General features: G+C 45.4%; 1 protein-coding gene across 3 annotated transcripts in view; it reads left to right on the plus strand.

Moving 5' to 3' along the window:
- The window catches only part of arhgef19 (Rho guanine nucleotide exchange factor (GEF) 19), a 90,159-nt gene extending 64,305 nt beyond the window's left edge, over positions 1–25,854 (plus strand). For 2 of the 3 annotated variants that reach the window (XM_069918874.1, XM_069918872.1), the window contains 7 exons: positions 3,926–4,000; positions 4,284–4,373; positions 7,234–7,397; positions 14,411–14,569; positions 20,138–20,220; positions 21,997–22,101; positions 23,029–25,854. In XM_069918874.1, coding sequence (XP_069774975.1) covers positions 3,926–4,000; positions 4,284–4,373; positions 7,234–7,397; positions 14,411–14,569; positions 20,138–20,220; positions 21,997–22,101; positions 23,029–23,186 — 834 coding nt within the window. In that variant the 3' untranslated portion in view covers positions 23,187–25,854. Of the gene's footprint in view, positions 1–3,925; positions 4,001–4,283; positions 4,374–7,233; positions 7,398–14,410; positions 14,570–20,137; positions 20,222–21,996; positions 22,102–23,028 lie in introns of those variants that run through there. The other variant, XM_069918873.1, reaches the window with a different exon arrangement.
- The last annotated feature ends 1,131 nt before the right edge of the window (positions 25,855–26,985 follow it).

The raw sequence follows: 26,985 nt of genomic DNA on the forward strand, positions 1-26,985 counted from the left end.
TCAGGCTCCTGTACCTTTTCTTAATGGTAGATGGCCTGTGTGGTGGGGGTCCTTTAGCATAAAGGCTGCTTTGTTCACTGCCTCTTGTAGATGTCATCGATGGAGTTGAAGACTGGTGCCTGTGAGGTCGCAGGCTGAGTTAGCAACTCTCCGAAGTTTTTTTCCTGTCCTCTTTATTGGCACCTGACAATGATGCAACCAAACAGAATGGTCTCCACATTTCACCTATAGAAATTTTTCAAGGGTCTTTGGTGACGTAGCAAATCTCCTCAAACTCTTTACAAAGTTTAGTCACTGGTGAGCTTTTCCCGTGATTGCATCGACATGGAGGCCCCAGGACAGATCCTCAGAGATGTTGACACCCAGGAATATTGCAGTAATTGAATTAAGTTAAAAGAGACAATAATACATAAAATAGATTCCAAATATTCACATGCTAATGCAGAAAAGTGACCTGCAATGGTGCAGAGAGTCCTTTTGTGGTGTCGGAGCAGTCTATGATTGGTGTTCCAAAGGGAGGTTGAAGTGCTTACTGCCCTTGTTGTTCTTTGTGGTGGAGGTCCTGGTTTAAGAAGTGGAGTAGTGTTGGTGAGTGACTGTTGTGCATTTTTAGATGGAGCAAATGTCAGCTGTGGTTTATTAGTGGGGTGGACTGCTTGGAATGGTGAACAGGGTGCCAATAAAACAACCTGTTTTTCCCTGAATGAGATCAGGCTTCTTGCATATTGCAGGTGCTTCACAGTTGCAATGTCTCCTTCCTCTAATCAACATCCTTTACTCTCTTGTTTTTCCACTCCCAACCATCCTCATGGTCAACATACAGTCCTTGGAGAACAAACTTGATGAACTCCAAGCCAGACTTCAACATTGGAGAGACACCAGGGAGTGCTGCGTGATGTGCTTTACGGAAACATGGCTAAATGCGGACATTCTGGACACGGTGCTCCAGCCCAAGGGCTACACCCTCCATCGCGTTGATCTAACACAGGCATCTGGAAAAAACCAGGGGAGGCGGTGTTTGTATCATCATCAATTCATCATGGTGAACAGACATGATGGTCATGTCCCAGTCCTGCTCCCCTGACCTGGAACATCTGGCGATCAAGTGTTACCCATTCCACCTTCTAAGAGAGTTCACCGCCATCATCCTGGTCGCAGTGTACATTCCGCCCCAGGCTAACGTCAGGCTGGCACTGGAGGGACTGAGTACTGTGATAAAGAGCACATCCAGATGCCTTCCCGATCAATAGGAGAGACTTCAGTCAGGCCAACCTGAAGAAGTTTCTGACAGACTACCACCAACGCATCACATGCGAGACCAGGGAACCAACACATTTGACCCCTGCTACACCACCGTGTATGGCATACCAAGCCATACCACGACTGCACTTCGGTAAGTCTGATCTACAGCACCAGTGGTGAAACAGCGAAGGTGTGGTCGAGGGAGGCGGAGGAGCGTCAGCAGGACTGCTTTGAATTGGTGGACTGGAACATATTCAAGAACTCATCCATAGACGAAGGAATATGCCACAGGCGTAACCAACTTCATCAGGACCTGCGTGGATGACTGTGTGCCTACACGTAAATACCGAGTGTTCCTTAACCTGAAGCCCTTGATGAATCGGAGAGTCTGCAACCTGCTGAGGGTGAGAACAAGGACATTTAAGGCTGGGGATCGGGATCTTTACAGGAAGTTCAGGTACGACTTGCAGAAGGCCATCTCCGAAGCAAAGTGGCAATTCCAGAGGAAGTCAGAAACAGATACACGCCAGCTATGGCAGGGAATGCAGGCCATTACAGCCTACAAAGCGAGGGCGAACACTATAGGTGGCTGTGATGAGCTGAAAATCTTCGATGCCCACTTTGAGAAGAAGAAACAAACAATGGCTACTAGAATCCCTGAAAAGGCTGAGGATGCTGTGATATCTGTCTCTGAGGGCGATGTTAGAACATCATTTAAGAGGGTGAACCCTTGCAACGACAACAATCTTGAGCCAAACATCAGCAAAACCAAGGAAATGATTGTGGACTTCAGGAGGAAGTCCTGGAGGAGGGAGTTCAGGGCTCAGTAGTAGAGAGGTTCAAGAACTTCAAATTCTTGGGTGTTAACATCTCTGAAGATCTGTCCTGGAGCCTCCATGTTGATGCAAAGAAGGCTCGCCAGTGGCTATACTTTGTGAGGTGTCTGAAGAGATATGGTATGTCACCAAAAACTCTCATAAACTTCTACAGGTGTACCAACATTCTGGCTGGTTGCATCATTGCCTGGTATGGAGGTGCCAACTCTCAGGACGAGAATAAACTCCAGAGAGTTGCTAACTTGGTCTGTGACCTCACAGGCAACAGACTTCACTCCATTGATGATATCTACATGAGGCGATGTCTTAAAAAAGCAGCCCCTATCCTTAAAGACCCCCACCACCCAGGCCATATCCTCTTCACTCTGCTACCATTGGGGAAAGAGCCTAAAGATGAGGACTCAGTGACACAAGGACAGTTTCTTTCCCGGTGCCATCAGATTCCTGAATAATCAAAAAGACCAAAGACACGGCCTTACTTTTCGTGCAATGTTATTGCCATTATATTTGATAGTAATATCATAAGAGGGTTTAAAAAAATGTTTGCTCTATGATGCTGCAATCACCGAATTTCATGATTTGTTCATGAGAATAAATCCTGATTCTGATTTCTTCTATTCTCCATATTGTTCATTCCTGTTAAATTATTATTGTTTTTAAAATTTCAATTAAATTTAGATGTACAACACATCTAAATTTAGATGTACAGGCCCTCTGGTCCATGCACCCGTCCTGCCCAAAAACATCCAATAAACCTACAACCCCCGTACATTTTGAAAGGTGGGAGGAAACGCTGGAAAGACCCAGTGGGTCAGGAAGGCTGTAACTGGACACTATTTCCAGGAAAAAGCTCTTACTTTGGAAATGGTAAAGATTAGATTCAAAACAAGTTTTAAGGGGAGAGGAAGGAGCATAAAGAAAGTCATGGGGAAATTGGGCTTTGATTGTGCTGGGTGGTGCTCGCTAAGAGAAATTGGTAAAGGCCTGTGAACGACAAAGGGTGTGTCTGCAGGAGGTGTAAATAGTAGATGGATAAAATTAAAAACTACCCAAAGAGATAAGAAAAAGCACGGTTAGTGTAGTGGTCAGGACAAAACTAGTACATTGCTAGCATTGCCATGTTTGAATCTGGTGCTGTCTGGAAGGAGTTTGCATGTTCTCCCTATATCTGTGTCAGTTTCCTCTGGGTACTCCGCTTTCCTCCCACTTTCTGAAGATGTACAGGGTCTGTGCTGTAAATACTCATGTAATCATCAATACCATGTAATAGTTTCCCCCCCCCTTTTATTTTGACCCAAAAATATGGTGTTTTTGATGAACCTGTGTAAAAGTCAACGGCCCTCCCCACCACCATCTTTGGCCCCAACTGCCCACCCATCTGAGCTCCTGACTTCCCAATTGGCCGGCCATCCGAGCTCCCAATGCCTCGACAACAGATCTTTGCTCAGCCTCCTGCCCACCGGAGCTCCTGACGCCCCAGCCACCACCTCGCCCCCCCCCCCCCCCGCCCATCCAAGCTCCCAGTATCCTGAATGACACAGATACTTACTGAGGTCAAAAGGTTGACATGGTAAGTTAACTAGTCACATGGGTGTTCTTGGGCAGCGAGGGCAGGAAGGGCCTGTTACCAGGCTGTATCTTCAAATTACTTTGAAATTAACAGTAAAAAGGCTGATATTATTAAAAAACATTCATGGACCTGAAATGTTCTTTCCCCACACATGCTGCCTGACTTGATGAATGTTTCTGGCATCTTGAGTCTTTAATTTTCCAGCAAGTGCTGTAATTTGCTTTTGGATTCCATGCCAACCAGTGACCAATAACAGAGTGGACCGTCTGTTTTGCAGAATATACTGAAGAGGACCAAACAGGGATCCCAGGATGAGGAGACTGCTACGAAAGCCCTCGACAAGCTCAAGAAGGTGAAAGGCTTTGGCATCTCTGGAAGTCTGAGAATGCAGATTACAGTTCAGGCCTGACCTGAGGTGGGGGTGGGGGAGGTTTCAAGGAAGGTATGGGAGGTTGCATGCAGGATATGGGGGAGTGAATTGGGCAGAGGATTTGGAGGTTCAGGATGGTTTTTGAGGTTTCAACGTGGAGGAATCCATCCGTCAGTTAATTGTCGAAGTCATCAACAAAGCCTCAGCTCAAGCCAATCAAAGGGAATGCTGGAGATGCAATGACTCTCTTGTCTCCTTCTCTCAGCTCACGCAGGAGTGTAATTCCAGTGTGCAGTCGATGAAGAGGACCGAAGAACTCATTCACCTCAACAACAAATTCCATTTTGAGAGCAAGGTAAGATCTCTGCGCCACCACAGTTCTCTCATAAGTTCAGCTCCACAAATGACTTGGAATGTGGAGGGAGAGGAGAGCCACATGATGCTAATCCAGAGCAGCTCCCTGTTATGTTTTTTAAAATTTAGACATCCAGCATGGTAACAGGCCATTTTGACCCACGAGTCTGTGCCGCCCACTTTACACCCCATTAGCCTACACCCTACAGTAAGTTTTGAACGGTGGGAGGAAGCCGGAAGTCCCGGAGAAAACCCACGCAGACACGGGGAGAAAGTACAAACTCCTTTCAGACAGCATGGGATTCGAACCCCAGTCCTCTCCTTTGTTTACACGTTGGTGCAATGCACAGAGGTAAAGAATTGCTAAAAGGCCAAACAGAAGCCAAATGAGAGGGAATTCAGAGCAACAAAGCTCTAGAGATAATCATACGGCAATGACCCTTCAGCCCATTGTACAGCACAACCAACAAGACCACCAAAGATTTATCTGTACCATTAACACAGAACATTTTTTTTGTTTTACCATGCCAACTGTAAGTACAGTAAACCCCCTGGGATCCAGCACCTATGGGGATTCATAGATGCCGGATAAGTGAATTTGCCTGTTGCTTGAGATTGTGTGTTGCGTGGATTGGGGAACTGACCGTTAGGGGTCCAATTTTAAACTTTTGTATTTTATTTTACCTATTTTCCATGATTTTTTTGCCAGATAGTTGAATTCCAGATAAAGGGATTCATTATATTTATTTATTTACTTACTTATCTTCTCTCTCTTCCTTTTATATTTATTGTATTTTTTTCTCTTAGTGGTGTCTTGTGTGTTAATTCACTTAATTGGTCCTTAGTGTGTTTCATATTTCTGGGAAGATGAAGCAAGTTAGACTTTCACTGCAACTATACATTGTACTTGTGAATATAATATTCCTGTGCCCCAACCTGCAAGTCTTTGGAGTGTTGGAGAAAACCAGAAGATCAGGGGGAACCCAGCCAGTCACAGGGTCAGGGACATATCTACGTAATATAGCGGCCATGGCAGGGGTGGCCAACCTTTTACATTCCATGCGACAAAATGAAGGGCAACAAGGAGGTCTCGTGAGAGTGGGCCTTGGTGGCTGCCATGATATACTGCATTTGGATTCGGCCTTTTATAAAGTTGAGAGCAAAAGGAAGGACAAAGCAGAGAAGAGGTGAGTGTTGTTTGTATGGGGGGGGGATATGCTGGTGGAGGTGGGGAGAAATCAGGCTTAGTTCAGGCGAATCGGCCTCCATCTATGGTCTAGGCTAATCATGCTTCCTTCAATGCACCACTTCTAGTCATCGGGGGAAGTGCGGTGACCACTGAGGGCCCGGGGTGGAGGAGACCACCGGGGGCCCGGGGTGGAGGAGACCACCGGGGGCCCGGGGTGGAGGAGACCACCAGGGGCCTGGGGTGGAGGAGACCGCTGAGGGCCTGAGGCAGTGAAGGAGACCACTGGGGGCTCAGGGCAATGAAGGAGTCCACTGGGGGCCTGGAGTGGTGAAGGAAACCACCAGGGGCAGAAACTGCTTAGTGGTGCCCCCTCCCTCTTCAAGTGGCACCCAGAGCATGTGCTATACCTGCCAAAACCTAGATACATCCCTGCATGGGGATATAATTTAAACTCCAGATAGACAACACTGGAGGTTCCGATTGAACCAGGGTGACTGTAGCTTGGTGAGGAAGAAATGCCAGTGGCTGGGGCACCATATCTATCAGTGCCACCTGCTCGACACAAGCTGAGACCTGACTTGGGGCTGAGTTCGTGACTAAATGCCAGTGGCTGGGGCACCATCTCCATCAGTGCCACCTGCTTGACACAATCTGAGACCTGACTTGGGGCTGAGTTTGTGACTAAATGCCAGTGGCTGGGGACCATCTCCATCAGTGCCACTTGCTCGACACAAGCTGAGACCTGACAGGGCTGAGTTCATGACTAAATGCCAGTGGCTGGGGTACCATCTCCATCGGTGCCACCTGCTCGACTAAAGCTGAGACCTGACAGGGCTGAGTTCATGACTAAATGCCAGTGGCTGGGGTACCATCTCCATCGGTGCCATCTGCTCGACTAAAGCTGAGACCTGACTTGGGGCTGTGTTCGTGACTAAATGTCAGTGGCTCGGGCACCATCTCCATTAGTGCCACCTGCTCGACAGAAGCTGAGACCTGACTTGGGGCTGAGTTTGTGACTAAATGCCAGCATTAAGGTTGTCAGGTCACATTCCGCAAAGGCATGATGCAGAATGCATCTTGTCTCGACATGGGCTTCAGCTTGTGATCACCTGGCTGAGTGGCAAGTCAGTGGTGGGAGGAGAAGGGCTTCAGCTGCCTTTGGGCTCTGTCCAGTTGCAACTATGCAGCTGATAGCACGAGGAACCTCGGCAGCCAGAAAATGGAGGAGAATTCAGCCCAATGGCTGGCATTGGGTTTGGATCTGGTTCCTGGATCATTTCTCCTTTCCTCAGTTCACACTTGGATTCAGGTGAGAAGAGTAGTTAGCACAACACTATTACAGCACCAGCGAATCTGAGTTAAAATCCGGCCCTGTCTGAAAGGAGTTTGTACGTTTTCTCCATGACCTGTGTGGGTTTCCTTCAAGAGCTCTGGTTTCCTCCCACCCTTTAAAATGTACCGGGGTCTGTAGGTTAATTGAGTGTAATTGGGCGGCACGGGCTCATGGGCTGGAAGAGCCTGTCACCGTGCTGTATGTCTAAATGTAAAAATCTGGGAGGGAATGAGATTGGGTCATCTTCTGAACCCAGCAACATCTCATAGGCAAGGCCTAGATTTGGAGTTCTCGTACACTGGTTCACCAAGTTAGGGGCCTTTCTCTCTGTTTCTCCAGATTTTCCCACTGATCTCACAGTCCCGGTGGTTGGTGAAGCACGGGGAACTCATTGAGGTGGACTCGCAGCCCAATTACATGGCAGGGTCAAAATTCAAGCTTTCCAACAGGCCAATATACCTCCACCTCTTCAACGACTGTCTTCTGCTCTCCCGGAAGAAGGAGTAAGTGTGCTTCTGCTTTTTTATTGGCCATTGATTTATTTTTCAGGATGTTGGCTTTGCTGTTGCAACCAAATGGCATTAAACTAGAAAATCTGCAGATGTTGTGCATGAGTACAATACACAAGTGTGCTGGAGAAACTCTGCAGGTCACACAGCATCCATAGGAAGTAAAGGTAATGTTTCGGGCTTGAGCCTTTCGTCAGAAAACCTTTGGCTTCCTATGGATGCTTCATGACCTGCTGAGTTTCTCCTCCACTTTTGTGTATTGTCGTCATGACCAACATTTATTGCCCATCCCTTGCTCTTGAGAACGTGGCAGAAAACTGCCACTTTGAACCACTGCTGCCTTTATAATGAAGGTGTTTCCACAATGCTGTTGGACCAGCGATGATAAGGGAAGAGTAATATTCCCACATACGTTGGGAGTGGGGGGGAGACCGATCCATAGTCTGGTCCTGAAAAATCGACAATTCTTTCCCCCTCACAAGCTTGCTGATTGCCTTCTACCATTCAGTCTTGTTTGGCTCCAGATCCCAGCATCTGCTGTCTATTGCATTTCCAACCTGAGGGAGGAGAAGCAAAGCTCGGTATGATCCAAAACCTAGTGGTGAGTGCAGATTGGATGCACTCTAAGCTTACCTGCAGTACCGTACTGAGCAGATGCAGATGATGGTGGGGAGCTGAATGCTGGTTGAGGGGAGCAAACAGGTGGCAAGTCACGATTGAACCACCTCCCCTCAGCAGAGCTTCATCCACCCTCAGACTCTGCAGTGATGATTTCCTTGAATATAACACTGGGCGATTTCCATCAGTAACATGCCTTTCCAACCACTGAAGAATCTCCCGGCCCTCAGTGTTTGTGGATTTGAATAGAGATGGTCAAGAGGTACTCGTGATATTGGGCTGACAATAAAAAAGGATACTTAGATACACAGAACACAGAAATCTACAACAAAGTATAGGCCCTTCAGCCCACAGTGTTGTTCCAACCTCAAAACCTACTTTCCCTTGATTTCTTTTGACTCTATGTTTCTATCTAATAGTCTCTTAAAAGATCCTATTGTACCTGCCTCTGCACCATTGCAGGCAGCACATTCCGTGCATCCACCACTCTCTGTGTCAAAAAATACCTTTTCCACCCATTTCTGTACTTACTCCCACCTTAAGACTATGACCCCTTGTATTAGTTATGCTTTGCATACGCTTACAACAATGAACTCTGAACATGGAATTTTATCCATACTAAGGTCAGGTTAACCAAATTAGTAAGAATAATATGATGGCAAAATCCTGGAATACACACAGACTAGTCTTCTGAAGCCATTTGGGGCATAGGTGATTCAAGACTGGGGATTGTCAATGAGAAAGGTCTTCGTTTGGGAGGTCCCCTGCAGAGGGGTGAGCCTAATATGATAGGTATAGAGAGACATAATTTATTTGTAGTTAGGCCCTTGATCTAAGTTAAGGAAACTGCGATGGTGTCAGGAGTGAAATGGCCCAGGCAAATCAGGAAATGTTACATGTGGAGATGACTGTGTTGGCAAAGGCAAGCACTTGGGTGACATGGTTGTGGTTAGAGCAACTCTATTACAGAGCAACAAGTTGGGTTCAAATCTGCCGCTGTCTGTAAGAAGTTTGCAAGTTCTCCCCATGGCTGCATGCTATTTCTGGGTGCTCCGGTTTCCTCCTATGTTCCAAAGATGAATGGGGTTAGTAGGTTAATTAGTCACATGGGTATAATTGTGTGGTGCAGGCTCGCATGTGTGTGCATGTGTGTGTGCGTACGCTTGCAAGCTTCAACATTGGCTCAACATTTTGGTCTGGGAATGTAACAAAGAAGTAGAAGGGTGGCTCAATTGCAGCTAACAAGAGATGTCTGGGACAAAAGGGAGAGAGATACAAGATGGTTTGAGAAAGCAGAGATCCTGAGGATCGTGACCAGTTTAAAATGTAAGAGGAGTACCATTGGATTAATTCAGAGTGGAATATGTGTGTACACTTGCTGGAAACATAAAAACTGACTGTAGAAGCTCTACAGATGTATGAAGAGAGAAGGATTGCTGAAGATTACAGTTAGAAGGGGGGGGGTTTATATTGAGGAACAAAGAAATGGCAGGACAATTGAAGTAATTCTTTGGGCTAGTCTTCACAAAGCTGAAAATAACCTCCCAGAAATGTTATGGAGTCAAGTACTTCAAGAGAGAGAGAGGAAATGGGAGAAAAAAAATATTAATCAGGTAATGGCATTGGGGAAATTGATAAAATTGAGAGCTGATAAGTCTCTTGGGCCAGAGACTCTGCATCCCAAAACACAGGGAAATGGTGCTAGAAATAACCCTGATGGTCAATTTTAACAGTCTTTCGACTCTGGGTCAGTTCTTTTAGATTGGAGGATAGCTAATGCAGCCCCATCATTTAATAAAACCAGGAGTGAGAGAGGTAAATGAGGATCATAGACATTGTTTGCCTGACTTTGTAGTTGGGAAGGTTCTAGAATCTATTAGTAAAGATGTATTGGCAGAGCATTTGGAAAACAGTGACAAGTTCAGTGTGAGGCAGAGTGGTTTTATGGAACAGGCATTGTGGTTGACAAAGTTACAGGAATTTTCTTGAGGATGTAACAAGCAGAGTAGGGTATGGGCTTTCAGAATGGGTTTGAAAAGTTCTCACAGGGAAGGTTAGTGTGCAATATTAGATACGTGGATAGGGAGTCACGTGGTGCGGTGGCTACAGAGCTCATTAGCTCGATGAGTCCAATGGAGCAATCCCATCCTCTGCCACCCACTGAACTTCCCTCTAATCTGTTCCCGTCGGCTCCTTCCAACCCTCACCTGTACTTGGGCAATTTCCAGTGGCCAAATAAATGTATCAATCTACACATTTAGACATACAGCACAGTAATAGATCATACCGCCCAATTTGCATCCCATTAACCTACGTTTTGAATGGTGGGGGAAAACTGGAGCCCCTGGGGAACACCCAGGCAGACATGGGGAGAACGTATAAACTCCTTACGGACAGTGCAGGATTTGAACCCCAGTCTAATCCCGATGCTGGCACTGTAAAGGCATTATGCTAACCACTACCCCAACCGTGCTGGTTTGTGGGATGATACTGGAGCACCTAGGGGAAATCCCAACACAGGAAAAACCTGCAAGTTCCACGCAGAAGTCAGAATCAAAGCCGGATCATTCACTGGAAATGTAAGACAACAGGTCTACTGTGTCATCTGGTGTTGTCACCTCATCTGAAGGAGGATGTTCTTACTGAGGAAAGACAGCTACCAGTTCCTGGGATGCAGGACTTGCATGCAAAACCAGATTAAGATTTTGTGCTAGAGAATAAATGGTTCTCAACCTTCCCCACTCGCATACAACCTTAAGTAATTCCTTATTAACCATGGAGCACCTATGGCATAGACTTGAAGGATATTCCCAGTGAGAAGTCCAGAACCAGAGGTCACACCATAAGGATATACAGCAGGCCTTTTAGGAATGAATTGACCAAAAAATTATTTGTCTAGTATCTGGTGAACATGTGGAATATACTGTACCAAAAGATAGCTTGCCAAATCATGAAATAGATTCTAAAAGGTTAGATGTTGTTCTAGGGCTAAAGGGATTTAGGGATATGGGAGGAAGCTGAACTTTGATGATCAGCCATGATCATATGGAATGGTAGAGCAGGCCCTAAGGTTCAAATGAATCGTGCTCCAGATGTTTTGCTGGAACTTGTCTGGCAAAGGTTGGATTCCTATTTGCTGTCACTAGATGGCAGCACCTGGCCCTGCTGACAGGCTGAGATCAGGTTTGGTTGTTAGATGAACATTTAACCAAAGCGAGGCAAAGGAAAACTTGCTGTGGTCCAGATCAGGAGCCCCTCCATCAAGAGTATTTTTCACCATGAAATATGTGCGCACGTATCCTGACCGTGACCTGGACTTTGTTCATGAACAACATGCACATCTCCACTTGTGAACACCGCACCTCTGCCCACAGATCAGGTTCACACATACTCACACCAAACATTCATGCTTGTACACACTCTGGTAACACACATGTGTGTACCCTTGGTATCAGTGAGGTTATCGACTGGACATATTGCAGGGTGCAGTGCTACCGAGAGTTTCGAAGCACCACTCCGGCACCTCGGGGCAGCTCCCGCACCTCCTTGTATCTGTTTTTGGAGAGCTCCAGCATCTAAAAAAATTAGCTCTGCATCTGTGCACATAAATCAACCCTTCGTTTGGTGGTTACAAACCTTACACACTTGTAAACACGTGGTGTTCCCATGCATTCATACTTGTACCATCATGCATACACCCTGAGAGTGTTGACACACCTACATTCTCAATGATTTTACACACACACACACACACACAGAGCATTTATACACATCCCATCTACAGCTTGCACACTGCAGACTGCTCAAGTGGAATCTAAGTTACACATTAGCCCTTATGCCTCAAACTTTAGGGTAACTGGTGTGGGATCTGGTAGTTTGCTGATTGACACACCTCTGTACCATATCCAGGGCTTGACACTGATTTGAGAAGTGTCATCAAACATTAGATCTTGTGAATCAAGAGACCGTTGCAAAGAAGACAGCGAGGTAGTTGAGTCCTGGCTGCAGGACTTTATACACAACAGGAAGCTCTAACATAGAATTATTTCCAAATGGCATGATGAGAAACATATTTATAGAAAAGAAGACCACGAGGAATAGATGTGACTGAGATAAAACAGTGATTTATAACTGTCACCAAGAACAGGATTGAAGCCAGATCTATGGGACCCGCCACATTGGCTGGCTGATTCCCTGCACTTGGAATTTCAAGGCAAAAGTTCGGGAGGCCGAGTTTATTTACCGTGGGAACGAGGCGGCTTCAGGATTACCAATCTGAAACTGTCCAGAATAAGGTGAAGTGGAGAACATTACTCTCTGAGAGTTATTTATAATAGTATGGTCAAAGACCTGGAGTTCAAGGAGGGGGAGCAGAAAGGAGTTTGCAAAGGGTAACATAGAAATGGCAAGAAGGAATGTGAATCGTTCTCTTGGATGAAGCCAGATAAGACATGTTGAGCGGGCTATAAAAGATCCCACAACTCAGAAGGGCTTTGGCATCGATAAACGCAAGAGATTCACGGACTCATGCGTAACTAGAGTATTGTTAACTCAGTGAAATATGAATGATAATGACTAGATAATCTCCTTTGGCGATGCTGATTGGAGGATAAATATCAGCAGGGATAACTTCCTAAATTCCCCTGAAAAATTGGTTCTTTTGATGAAGTTGATTGGCTCGTCCAGAAGGGTGACAATGGTGGACTCCCTCTGAGTTGTACGGTGGGGGAGGAAAATCGGTCAAGATGTTTGTGCTTGAATTTCTAGACTGGGACTGCAATGTCAACAGCAGGGCAGAAGGAATTGTGGTTTTGAGCTGCAAATTCCCAACTGAAAAGAAGGTGGATCATATATATCTCTGGTTCAAATATTTATTCAAATTCTACTCAAAGGAGAATTCCCCATCCTAGATCTTCCCTGAGGGTTCCATGCTCTGACAACCCTCTGTGCAAGTGATGGGGTGGTTGTGGCCATGAATAGAGCAAGGGAGGCCACACCTGGTTAATGTAAGGACCATGTACAATAAACTTCAGATGTTTCAGAGCCGCAAGACATGAAAAAATATTTAAGTTGAGGCATACAGCACGGAAACAGGCTATTTTGGCCCACGAGCCCATGCCGCCCAATTAACCTCAAATCCCCTGTACATTTTGAAAGGTAGGAGGAAACCAGAGTCCCCAGAGGAGACACAGGGAGAACATACAAATTCCTTACAGACAACACAGCATTCAAAGCCCGGTCCCGCTTGTGGGACTGTAACAGCATTGTGCTAACTGTGCCTTTAAGTACATTTTTACTCTTGCACATTTTGTTACAAAGATTTTATATAAATATTAAGGAATACACATCGCTCCACTTGTCTTCTTTTAAGCAAACATGAACAATATTATTTTGTATCACTGACAAATCTAGAATGAGCAATAAGCGTTCTATAGCTACGTCTCAGTGCAAATCCTACTTGCATGTTAATTTGAAATAGAATGTTCTACTTTACATTTATTTTTGGATTGGTCCCACCCTTGTCAAATCAGTTTATTTTGATATCATTGTGTATTACTGTAAACAGCCTTTTGCAAAAGGTAAATTGGATTAAATGAACAATATTTTAGGAAGCAACCTTTTGTAATGTTTGATCTCGTGTTTGATTTATATTTTTTTAATGGAGGGCTGTAATAGCATGTGCCAAGCTGTGTTTGGTTTGCAGTGACACCTTCCACGGGTCACACATTATATTTCAAAGAGCCGCAGTTTGGCCATAGAACTGTGCAGCATGGAACACACTTTTGATGCCCAGTGCTGAATATGTTGGCATTCTGGGCTGGTCCAAACCTTTCCCAGAGTTGGCATCAGAACAAGTCTAATCGCTGGGGGAGGGGGGCACAAACTTTCATTCCAAAATTTCACTTAACGGGGTGGGGGGGGAGGGAGGAGGTAGGTGCCATTCCTGCCATGAACCTTCTCCGTCCGCCGCTGTCACACTTTCCCCCATCCTCCGACATAACAAATGTATGTGCTTATATACCATGTGATGCTAGTGCTGCAGGTGGGGGGGGGCACAATAACTCATTTAGGGGGCAATGCCTCCCCCTTGGCACCGGCCTTTCCCCTTCCTATCTATCCATATATCTTTTATTTGATTTAGAGTTACAGCATGGTAACAGGCCCTTCTGGCCCATGAGAGCTGTGCTGCCCCAATACACCAATTAACCCTTACGCTTTTGCAGGGTGGGATGGGGGAGAACGTACAAACTCCTTACAGACAGCGCCAGATTATAACCTGGGGTGCTGGTGCTGTAATAGTGTTGTGCCAACCGTGCCACCCTGGCCTCTGAATTTAATTTTGTTACAGACCCCCACTGAACGATGTCTCTTTTCTCTCTCTCTCTCAGCACAGGGAAGTTTGCAGTGTTTGTCCATGCGAAGACAGAGGAGCTGAGGCCGAAGGACCTGAACATGAAGGTGCACGGGATCCCAGGGCATGTCTTCCACCTTCAGCTCCTCGGCAAGCAGCACGCCAAACAGCAGATCCTGCTACGCGCACGCACTGAGTGAGTGAGCGAGTGTTGACCCTGCTGCTATACGCCGGGGTCTGGTGCTGGCGCGGTCTCAGGAGTACAAGCTCCTGAGCAGCTTTCTCTCTGACCCCCATTCTGCTGTGTGACACTTCACTTCCACACAAAAAAATGCTGTACCACATAGGAAGTTGGAGAAACGTTAATTAACTTTGATTGAATTTAGCATGTTTAGTCACATAATGAGACTGACACATTGCGTTAATTCAACTTACCTAAAAATGTTTTGTTGCTGATTTTTGTTTGTACTCAGCATCTGATGCCTCTCATGTCAGTGTCCAGCATTGATGGATTCTAGTTGCCCTGATACCACTTCTTAATGGTCACAATGTCCTCCTGAAACCTTTCCCCATGTTCGCCACTGACTGCACCAAGATCGGCAGATAAGTCGTCCAAGTGTGAATGCAGAAAATGAATTTTCAATTAGGTGCTGCATTTCGTGGTTTTGTAGCTTGAAATAGACTTAAAATATGACAGGAAATCACAAAAATAGGTTATATCTAAAAAAATGGTACATGATAGGAAAATTTGAAGGTAATTTTTATGATCAGCAGCCCAAAATCCAGACAATACACCCAAAAGGGTTTAGGAAGCAAAATTTTCATTGTCCAGTGTAATTATAGGATATGACCTATACCCCAGTACTCAAAGGTCTTAGGATCTATGGGTTTATTGAATAATTGAAGCTAAGTTCCAGCTGTGGCCTTAGTGAACATGTCAGTGTCTATTGCAAGGTTTTTCTCTTGAACTGTGATTGTCCTTACCCCTGAGACCATTTCACTCGCTCAGCCTGGAGCTCAGTATTGAGATTGGTCTCTAAGAGGAAGTCCAACTGGACGTGGAAACTCAACAACAAGGGCTCGTGGGAGAGGTCTGCTGGAAGCTCGGTTGTGGACACTTGAGGCAATGCCCTCGGGCCAGAAGGCCAGAGACAGAGGGATAAGGTTGGGCTCTTAATCTCTTTTTTTCCGACACCTCAACCAGTTGGCAGTGCTTTGTGCGTCAATGTGGACACAGATATTCCTGCATTGATTTAGCACTCCTCAAATCATTTTTAGAACTTCCCAAAATGGGGTACTTTTTGTGTTTGGTCTCTGCAGGAAACAAAGACCATTTGTAATTAGCAAGCTCCACAAAACAGCAAGATGTTTTTGTGGTATGGTTTACAGTTAGAACCAGACAGGTCACCAGACCTGTTAGAACCACCCTTCCCCTTCACTGGCTGAGTGCCTCCTCTTTAAAAGGACTGCAACTGCGCAGCTCTCCCTCAGTACTGTGCTGTAATGGGATTGCCGCGGTCATCCCTGGAGAGGCCTTTGAATCTACAAACCTCTAGAGTCAGAGCCACAATTGATGTTTTAAATTTGTTTACTTGTCACAAAATACCTTGTGCAGTGAGAATGGGTCTTCTGTGAGAAAACAGCGGTATAAAGAGCACAATGAAGAGAAGGATTAATTAGCACCAAGCAAGGGCAGTGTGATATCACTGTTGAGGGGTTCATCCAGGAGACTGATGTCTGCAAGGAAGAAACTGTCCTTAAGCCTGTGGGAGAAGAGAGTGTATCTGGGGTGTGATGGGCCCTTCAGTATATTGGCTGCCTGTTATCCCAGGCAGATGTAGATGGTGTCTGTGAAAGGGAGGGGCGTTTGGGTTAGGTTCTGTGCTGTCACCACAGCTTTCTGTAGCTTCCTCCAATCTTGAGGATCACATATAAGATCTTGAGCCTCATGGGGGGAGGGGGATTCTAAATATGGTGTGTCAGACTACCTTGCTGTCAACCTGAGCCCTGCTAATGGAAACCAGTCTGATTGTTCAGACTTGAAAGGTAGGGTCTGACTGATTGCCAACACCACCCCTGGTTAACCAATAGGGGGCATCAGATGCCAAAAATCTCCACAGGCTAATTGCTAGTGTAGACTCGGAATGAAATTTGGGTAGTAACTGAGCAACCAATAACAGGGAGAGATTTACTGCATTGAGTAACCTGCAAATGGTCCATTTGAAGTGTTACCATGGTACATAAACTATCAACCCAGGCAAAGAAAAGATCACTCAAGTATTACTTCCTATAGATGCTGTGTGAGTTTCTCCAGCACATTTGTACATTGTGCATCAGTGGACTGTTTGAGTAGCTGCATGTAAAGAAGTCTATGAGAATCTAAACCCAGTTTTCTGGAGGAACTGGGGGCATGCAGAACACTTTCTTCAGTCTCAATAAAGGATTTGGGCTCGAAGTGTTGACTATTCCTTTTCCCCCACTGATGCTGTTCAATCAGCTGAGTTCCTGCACCAGATAGAGTTCAGTTCCCAATTCCAGCATCCTCAGTCACCAGTAGTGGGGTAAAATGAAGAGGGTGGAAGAACAGTAGGGTTAATGCTGGGACTACCCATCCCTCAGTGCAGTCCTTACATAACATAACATAACAATTTACAGCACGGAAACAGGCCATTAGGCCCTTCTAGTCCGCACCGAACCAAACACCCCTCTCTAGTCCCACCTCCCTGCACAATGACCATAACCCTCCATCTTCTTCTCATCCATATACCTGTCCAACCTTTTCTTAAATAATACAATTGACTCCGCCGCCACTATTTCTCCCGGAAGCTCATTCCAGACGTCTACCACTCTCTGAGTAAAGAAGTTCCCCCTCATGTTACCTCTAAACCTCTGCCCTTTAATTCTTAACTCATGTCCTCTTGTTTTAATCTTTCCTCCTCTTAACGGAAATAGTCCATCCACATCCACTCTGTCTATCCCTTTCATAATCTTAAATACTTCTATCAAATCCCCTCTCGACCTTCTACGCTCCAAAGAATAAAGACCTAATCTGTCCAATCTCTCCCTATACTCTAGATGCTTAAACCCAGGTAACATTCTGGTAAACCTTCTCTGCACTCTCTCCACTCTGTTTATATCCTTCCTATAATTAGGCGACCAGAACTGCACACAGAACTCCAAATTAGGCCGCACCAACGTCTTATACAGTCTCAACATCACCTCCCAACTCCTATATTCCATGCAATGATTGATAAAGGCCAGCATACTAAAAGCCTTCTTCACCACCCTATTCACGTGAGTTTCTACCTTCAGGGAACGATGTACCGTTACTCCTAAATCTTTCTGCTCTTCTGTATTCATCAATGCTCTCCCATTTACCACGTATGTCCTGTTCTGATTCTTCTTACCAAAATGAAGCACCTCACACTTATCAGCATTAAATTCCATCTGCCATTTTTCAGCCCACTTTTCTAAGCAGCCCAAATCCCTCTGCAATCCTTGAAAACCTTCTTCATTATCCACTATTCCACCTATCTTAGTATCGTCTGCATATTTACTAATCCAATTTACCACCCCATCATCTAGATCATTAATGTATATAACAAACAACAATGGGCCCAATACAGATCCTTGAGGCACACCACTGGTCACCGGCCTCCAACCTGACAGACAATTATCCACTACCACTCTCTGGCCTCTCCCTTTCAGCCAATGTTCAATCCATTTGACTATCTCAAAATTTATACCTAAAGACTGCACCTTCTTAACTAACCTTCCATGTGGTATCTTATCGAAGGCCTTACTGAAGTCCATATAGGCAACATCCACTGCGCTACCCTCATCCACATTCCTAGTCACCTCTTCAAAAAATTCAATCAGATTGGTCAAACATGACCTTCCTCCCACAAATCCATGTTGAGTGCTCCTGATCAGACCCTGTCTATCCAGATGTTTATAAGTACTATCTCTAAGAATTTTCTCCATTAATTTACCTACCACAGACGTCAAACTTACAGGCCGATAGTTGCCAGGCTTCCTCCTTGAACCCTTTTTAAATAACGGAACCACATGCGCAATGCGCCAATCCTCCGGCACTATCCCCATATCTAATGACATTTGGAAAATTACCGCCAGAGCCTCTGCTATTTCCTCCTTCACTTCTCTCAATGTCCTGGGGAAGATCCCGTCTGGTCCCAGAGACTTATCCACCTTTATATTCTTCAAAAGCCCTAAAACTTGTAATCTCTATATTCCCCATATTTACCCAATTTGCTTTTTTTTATCTCACATCTCCCAATATCCTTCTCCTTAGTGAATACCGAAGAAAAGAAACTGTTCAATATCTCCCCCATTTCTCTAGGCTCCACACACAGTTTTCCGCTCTGATTCTCTAAGGGACCAATTTTGTCTCTAGCTTTCCTTTTACCTTGCCTCCAACACCAAACCTGGCCTGTCAATCAGTCTCCTGGGAATGTCCTAGACCCCTTCCATAGTCCCAGAGGCAGTTGTTTTAAACCAGTGGTTTTCAAACTTTTTCTTTCCCTCTGCCATAGGTGCTCTGAGATTAGTAAGGGATTACTTAAGGTGGTACGTGAGTGGGAAGGGAAGGTTGAGAACCACTGCTCGAGACCCAATTGTGATTGAAATATTTTGCTTGGGAAAAATTGTCATTGGCCCATTTCCTTTGGGGTTATAAAACCGTACACATAACGAGTCAATGAGGTACGATTAAAATAGTGGTTTTCAGTTTTTCTTTCCACCCACATCCCACCTTAAGCGATCCCTTACTAATCATAGGGATTACTTAAGGGGGTATGTGAGTGGAAAGGAAAAGTTTGAAAGGCACTGTTTTGCACAACATAAAGGATCTGGGTTAGGTTGGATGTTGCATAACCTGCTGAGTTCCTCCAGCAGTTCTGTATTTTCATTGAAATCACATTCTCTGCAGACTCTTGTGTTTCACAAGGTTGGAGATTTTCAAATCGGTGGTCAGATCAGAGGACGACAGAGAGCCTGGGAGAAAGACAACTCAGTGGACAGGATGTTGAGGGCAGTGCAGGGATGGAAAAGTTTGTAGTATGGTCAGAAATGTTGGTATTGATTAGCGTGGATGTCTAATTAGCCTCTGGCCTCTCAGAAGTGGGGGCATTGGCAGGGTTGACAGTAAATAGACTGTTGAACGCCAGCTGTTGTTTCATGCAGGAGCTGATTTTGGAGCTTTGGATAATTCTGTGAGAAAAGCTATATTTAATGGCAATAAGCTTATTGTGGATGCATGAGAAGGGGAGTGAGAGACGAGCAGAGAACAGGCGAGCGGAGAAGCCACTGAAAGCAGTAACTGGAGAGGAAATACACACTGTTTACATATAGACTCCTTGTACCCAATGCTCCACTCTTACATTCTACAGACCCAGTGGTAATCATGTGTGAATCCTGGGTACCCATTGATGCTCACGTATGAAATTTATGTACCCCTGTAGTGATCATGTGTGTGGACCATGTAATGGTGGGTGTTCACATGTGGAGACAAAGGTGCTCATGCGTGGAGACTGTGCACCCAATGGTGGTCACTTGTGGAATCCGTGTACCCATGTTCACATGTACCCATTGGTGATCATGTGTGGAATTTGTGTACCCAATAGTGATCACGTGGAGTCCATATACCCAGTGCTCATGGACATGCAGATCACGTAGATTGAATGGTATTCATACACCCAGGTTCACTCATGTTCCAACTCCCCTCATTGTTGGTTTCGTTCCTTAGGAGTGAGAAACAGCGTTGGATAACAGCTATGCTACTCACCGGGCGAGAGAGTGACACGGACCGGGTGGATCTGGAGAAGGATGGTGAGAATCCCACAGAGGCTTCTGTCAGTGTCAGGCAGTGGTGCCAGGCTTTTGGCTGGTTATGGCAAGCCACCTCAGAAAAGCTGTGGAAGGTGCATAGCTCATGGCTGGCGAGCGAGATGGTTGCCTGTAGTGATGCAGCCCTGCTTCACAGGGAGACTTGGTCTTAAACCAGGGACTTTAATTAACTGGTAATGCTGTCTGAATCTTTCAGCCAATCTGGGACAGGTGCAGCTCAGAGAACTAAACAATGGGTAAACAGCAAGTCGTGCAGTGGAATTTATCAAATATGTTAATATGGAAGAAGTAGGTCCAGATGCTTCTGACGTGTGAAAAAAAAATCTGACGTGACAGAGGTGGGTGTTAAACAGACAATGAAGGGAAGCAGTGGGGATTAGAAAGAAATTTCTGGATGGCAAGATCTAATTGGGTGAGAACACAGATGCTCATAGAAGGGCAGAACCAGTCCCTTCAGCCCACTTAGTATGTGCCTTGTCTGGTACCATTGACCTGCAGCCAGATCATAGCCCTCTTCCATCCAAGTGTAGTAAACTCCTGGTATCCAGCACCTATGGAGATTGGTAAATGCCGGATAAGTGAATTTTTCAGTTTCTTGATATTGAGTTGCACGATTAGCAAACTAACAAGGACGTGCATAGATTTTAAACTTCCTTATTTTTAACCAATATATACGCAATTTTTTTTGCCGGTTGCCATACCAATCCAAATTTTTATTTAATGGCAAAATTGAGCCCGCATTCACCCCTTTGGCTGGCAGCTCATTCCACACACTCACCCCTCTCTGGGTGAAAGAGATTCCCCCTTTCCTGAAGGGGAAAAAGGGGACAGAGTCCGGTAAGTGGAGAATGTGAGGTGATTCGTGGGCAGGACGAAATTACAGAGAGTGAGTGAACAAGTCAATGAGGTACGATTAAAATTGGGGGTCTGCGGAGGTTAGTGACTGCAGGATGGGGAGTGAGTGGCAGGCTTCTGGCAGTTGCAGGAGCTGGGAAGGTAGGAGTAGGAAAACGTGGAAATGCTGTGAGGGTTTCAACAGCAGGAGGACACAAAAATGGTCAATGTCATAGCGCTCAGCTCATGGGGCATAAAACAGCACTGATGAATGTGGGAGCTCTGCAGCATATGAGAAGATGATGGGGTTAATGATGCACTGCTTTGTTTAAAAGGAAGTAGCTCATGAAATGTTCTGGGTTTGTATTTACTCTCACTCTTTGCACTTTCCTTACTGTAATTCCAGCATATTCTATTCTGTTGATTGATCTTTCATGTGTTCCTGGAACTGTTTTCCATTTCCAAGCCTGGTTTTCAACATGCAACAGTGATTACATATCAGAAGCATTCTAGTTCACTGTCTTTTTAAATGTAGCCATTTCATCCCATGAGTACGTACTGTCCAATTTACACCCATTTAACCTACAACCCCCAGTACATTTGAACTGTGGGAGGAAACCAGAGCCCCTGTGGAGAACGTACAAACTTCTTACAGACAGCACAGGATTCGAACCCCAGTCCCAATTGCTGGTGCTGTAAAGGCGTTGCGCTCACCATGACACCAACCCTGCCACCAGAGACTTGTCCTGAGAGCGTGAAAGGAGTTCTTTAAATTAAAGCACCTAATTGGTTCTCCGGTGTGAACCTTTTCCCTTTGGCTAGGTCCACCATTCAGGATCTAAGGTTCCAGCCAACATTGCTCATGTCAACCCCCAGAACCATGATGGACCTGACACACAGCTGTTGTTTTTCCTTCCCCACCAGACTTTCCACAGGTTCAGTGCATCAAGACCTACAAGCCCCAGGAAGCCGACGAGCTGGCACTGGAGAAGGCTGACGTCCTTGAAGTAAAGACAAGAACTGATGATGGTGAGAGATAGTTTGCTGTAGGACACAGGTTCAGAATACGAGCTCTTGGGGGAGGCTGTTACAATCCCTTCTGTGATCTTCCATCCAATTCTCAATCTTCGTTACTCGATAATCTAACATCCCCCAAAAAAATGTTGCTTTGGCTTCAATGTTCAAATTTAGGCATCCAGCATAGTAGCAGGCCCTTCTGGCCCACAAGACCAAGCTGCCCAATTGATTCACACCCCCCCTCCACCCCGTATTTTATTTGAAGGGTGGAAGGAATCCAGAGCATCTGGAAGAAACCCATGTAGATACAGGGAGAATGTACAAACTTCTTACAGACAGCGCAGGATTCAAACCAGTGTCACTGGCGCTAACAGCCTTGTGCTAACAGCAACTCTAACTGTGCTGCCCTGTCACAACATCCACAACCTTTGGGGGGGGAGGGGGAGGAAAGAAAACGTAGTCTCCTTTTCCAGTGGTGGGGATTTCAGTTTTAAAACAAACAGAAGAATTTTAAATGTAATCATACAGCACAGTATCAGGCCCTTTCAGCCCATGAGCCTGTGCTGCCCAATTAACATACAACCCCTGGTACAATTTGGAGGGTGGTAGGAAATCCCACACAGACACAGGGAGAACTCCTTAGAGACAATGCAGGATTTGAACCCGGTTTGCTTGTGTTGTTATAGCTATTGCATAATCACTACACTATTTCCTGTGTGCACTTAAACTGCCTCAAAAATTTAAACTCTAGAAATATTCTGGGAATGAAGCACAAGGATTAGAACACTGGGTGTGTCTTGAAGAGTAGTAGAATGGAAACATTAAGAGGTGCTGTGCTTTCGGGGAGATGGCGTCAAAGGTAATTTGGACATTAGTAGACGGAACAATATCTGCAGATGATCCAACTCACAAGCATTTTTCCCCCCTCATTGAATCCAGGTTGGATAGAAGGGATACGATTGTCAGACGGGGAGAGAGGATGGTTTCCAGAGTCTTACGTGGAGGAGATAACAAACCGGAATGCCAGAATACGAAATCTGCGGGACAAGAATCGAATTAAGCATGCAACCCAGAAACTCCAGGAAGAATACCAGTGACCACGTGTGGAGACCAATTACATCCCAAATTCTAGGCATCAAACGTGGATGCACAATCTGCAAATCCTTGAGTGATATGCACCGACTCCAGTGATTTCCAATGCTCACAGTACAGATGCTACAGTAGGCCATAGACTGAAATTCCCCCCCCCACCCCTCACTCAATGAGATGCATTCTCTTTAAGATGGGAGGAAAAGCTGGAAAGCTTGATAAGAGTGCAACTCGATGGCTAACGAGTCAATGGTGAAGGTTTCCGAATCCTGGGGTCCCAAGCTGTGGTGGTGCTTGGGAACCAGCACATGATTAGAGTTTGTGGGGTAAACAACTGACCACAATTAAACCCTCCTCACTGTGGTCCTTGGGTCTAAACCAAACAGGATATTCCCTCTTTTTTTGGCAACAATTCTGATTGAACCTTAGAATGATCGTCTTCAGGGTTGCTGCTCACCTGCCTTGGCCCAAGACGAAGCAAACCTCCTCTTACTCAGGAAATGTGGGTGGGGACCTTGGAAATTCTGCCAGAGGGGAGGGGAGCTGCTCTGTTGCCAATTTTAGAGGAATGAGGACTTTATTGTGACCCAGAGCTGCAACTCTCCATGCCTCTAACATAGTAAACTTTCTAACGTCCTGCTACTGGCAGTTCCACTCACTTGTTCTCATGGTTACTGATCACCCTATCAAAGCAGCTAATGGCCTCCTTCAGCTCTCAACTCCAAAGACAACAGTGCTGTTAACTTTGGATCAAAGCTCCATCTCATGGAAACCAGCCACTACTTCAGGCTCTAAGGACTGGTCGCTTCAGCTCCTTGAGCTGAAGAATTTTAGAATGGGTTTAGCAAGTGATCGATTACAGTCACTCGATTCAATCGCTGGATTTCACAATGGAACCTTCGAGAATTCTGATGAGCGGAAAACTCAACCCAGGAGAGACGTACACTGCAGAGTAACAAAGCCCAGAGTGGGGTGAGAGCAAGTGCTCGAAGGATTCATCGTTGTTGGATCTGCTGATTTTGTGGACAAAACTCTCTGCCTTCATTAAAGCTATGGGTAGCTGTTGACTTTTTGCCAGGGGGCCTCATTGTAAAACAGAAGTCGAGAGATCAAATCCCATCCCAGCAAGGCAGAGATGGAACTCAAAAGATCTGACGCTGGAGAAAACCAATCAAATGCCTCTTGATGTAACCAGATGATAGTTAACATCCTACAGAGCAGGGAAGCCACTGCTGTTACCTGACGTAGGTGGCCAGCATTCCCTATTAACCTCCCAGTGAGCATCGATTCAGAGGGCAACGTAAAAGAAAATACACTTGCGTTTTGCTGCAACTGCCCATGTTATGACAAGTGAGCGTCCACTTAGTCCAGTGTTGTAGCAGTCTTGGAATCTGCTTGTTGCCCCATTTTGGACAGCTGTTTCACCAACAATTCAGCCGCCATCTGCAGTTAAACAGATGTGCTGGAGAAAGTCCACATGGTCATGTAGCATCCATAGAAAGTAGAAGGCTATTGACGTTTCAGGCCAGAGTCCATTTTAAACTGATGCTGGTTTAACTTTAAATCCCAGCTGCCATGATGGGATTGGAACTCTCGTCTCTGGATCTACATAGTTCAGGCCTTTGAACTAGCAACTTCCTTGTTGGGCTACTGTACATTTCAATACCCCATGTTAGCTGACTCTATCACCTTGTTCAGAATACTTGTACAGCATTGTTCATGATGTCTCCCAGGTAGGTTTGCATACATCTAATGCTGATTAAGGTGCCATGGTTGTGGAGATGTTATTAACATGAGTGGCCAACCTTTTAATTTTTAAATTTGGAAAAACATCATGGTAACAGGCCATTTTGGCCCATGAGTCCTTGCTGCCCAATCAAGTTACACCCCTGGAATGTACTCTTGGGCCGAAATGGCCTGTTACCGTGATGTATGTCCAAATTAAAAGGTTGGCCACCCCTGTAATAACATTCTCAAATTTAGCCGTCATTATATAAAGAGTTTTGTAATTTTGATTGGGATTCTCTTGTGCTCCGTGTATATTTTAAACAGGAGAAAGTAAGTTGATGACTCACTGACCTTTCACCTTTGGGACCTCGGTTACCCTGGAGGTGCAGGTTGGCATTCACGCTTACACATTTCTCAGAGGTAAAGAGAGACCCAAAACGGCCTGCCTGGTGCAGACTGCTAAGAGGCCCATTCCTCCACTCTTGGACCCTGGTCCAGAGTGGAAGATGCTGAGGCCATCACTTAGATACTGGGTGTCTGCATTTCAACTGGTGTCAAAAGCCAGTGTGTTACTGTGGCCCACTGACAAATACACTGTGTGATTGTAAAGGTTTAGATTGAATGATAGAAATATTATATACATCACTGCCATCTCGAGGTAACATTCCATTGGAGGTGCACCTGTGCAGGCACTTTATAGTTACACAGGTAATAATTGAGCTGCTATGCACATGTGTATGCAGGCCATGTACAGAGCATCATTAGTACAAACCAAGCAGAAAGATTTGATGCTTGGATCAAATATATGGTTATTGACTCCTGATTGAAACAGTGGAATAGTGAGGATTGCCAGATATTATTGGCTGATTAACAATAACACACCAGCAAAAGACGAATGTAACATTTCTGCTTGGTGTAATAAAGATATTCTTACTGTCTCATGATTAATAGTGTTTTTTTCTTTGTGGCATCTCCCACTGACTATAGTTTCTGGTCCCTTGACATTTATATGGAAACTTAAAAATAAGGCCAGAGCTGCTCTAACAGTAAAGTCCCAACCCTCCCCAGAGTCCAACCACTTAATCTGACTACCGTCGACTCTGCACAGGCTTTAAACTGCCTCTTAAACGAGCCAATGGTGGGTTATTTTAAAATCCTACCACTGTGGGGTCTGGCCCCGAGATGCCAGTAGTGGCTACGATGGGTTGCAAACTCCGGGGAAGTGGATGACTGGCACAGGGTGCCAGAAAATAGGGAGACCACCACCCACCTCCAACCCCACCACCCCCAGTTTGAGAAGGGGCAGCAGAAGAGACGACCCACGAGATGGAGACCAAGGCAGCGGACCAGTGAGGGTCTCAGAGGCTGAACACACAGGCAGCAGACTGTTCACGCAAGGAGCCCACAATGACTGCATCCTAAGGGCTTCCACCAGGCATCGGAACCAGGATGCTTCCTGATCACTTCAGAAGTGTGCATCTGGAGCTCAGGCTGCCGATGATTTGGACTAAAGGCTGTAGGAGTGCTGGAGGTAACTCTGGGGGTCTCTTTTTCTGATTGTAAGGGTCGCTGGGCAATTTTTTTCTGATAGCAAATCTTTATCTGCCTTACAGTAGACAAAAAGAATTTCATGTAATATTACATTTTCCTTTTTATGCCATAAAAAAATTTTGAATCTTAAAAGTTCACAGATTTGAAAGAGGAGTCTTTCAAAGTGTCAGAAATGGCAATTGGGATCATCTTTGGAACTAAAAGAACAAAGAAATAGAGAAATAAAACAGTAAGAGTGCAACCTGGTGAGAGGCAAAAAAAAACCCAGACCAAGAGCTTTCATATTTAAAGAGGAGGACTAGCAGGGCAAACATGGGTCTCTAACCAACAGATGCAGGAGAATTTATAAACCAAGAATGAGGACAGGCTTGGTCTTCACTGATGACACCCACAAAATGTGTTGCATCTATTAAAGCAGGTCTGGTGAGAATGGAGCAAGAAATAAACATTATAAATCAAAAAAACAGCAGGAGAAACAAATGCAAAGGAACTTGTTGATTCAGAGTTTTCACAGTGGTGGCTTTCGAA

Source organism: Narcine bancroftii, chromosome 2, assembly GCF_036971445.1.
Source record: "Narcine bancroftii isolate sNarBan1 chromosome 2, sNarBan1.hap1, whole genome shotgun sequence".
Classification (NCBI taxonomy): domain Eukaryota; kingdom Metazoa; phylum Chordata; class Chondrichthyes; order Torpediniformes; family Narcinidae; genus Narcine; species Narcine bancroftii.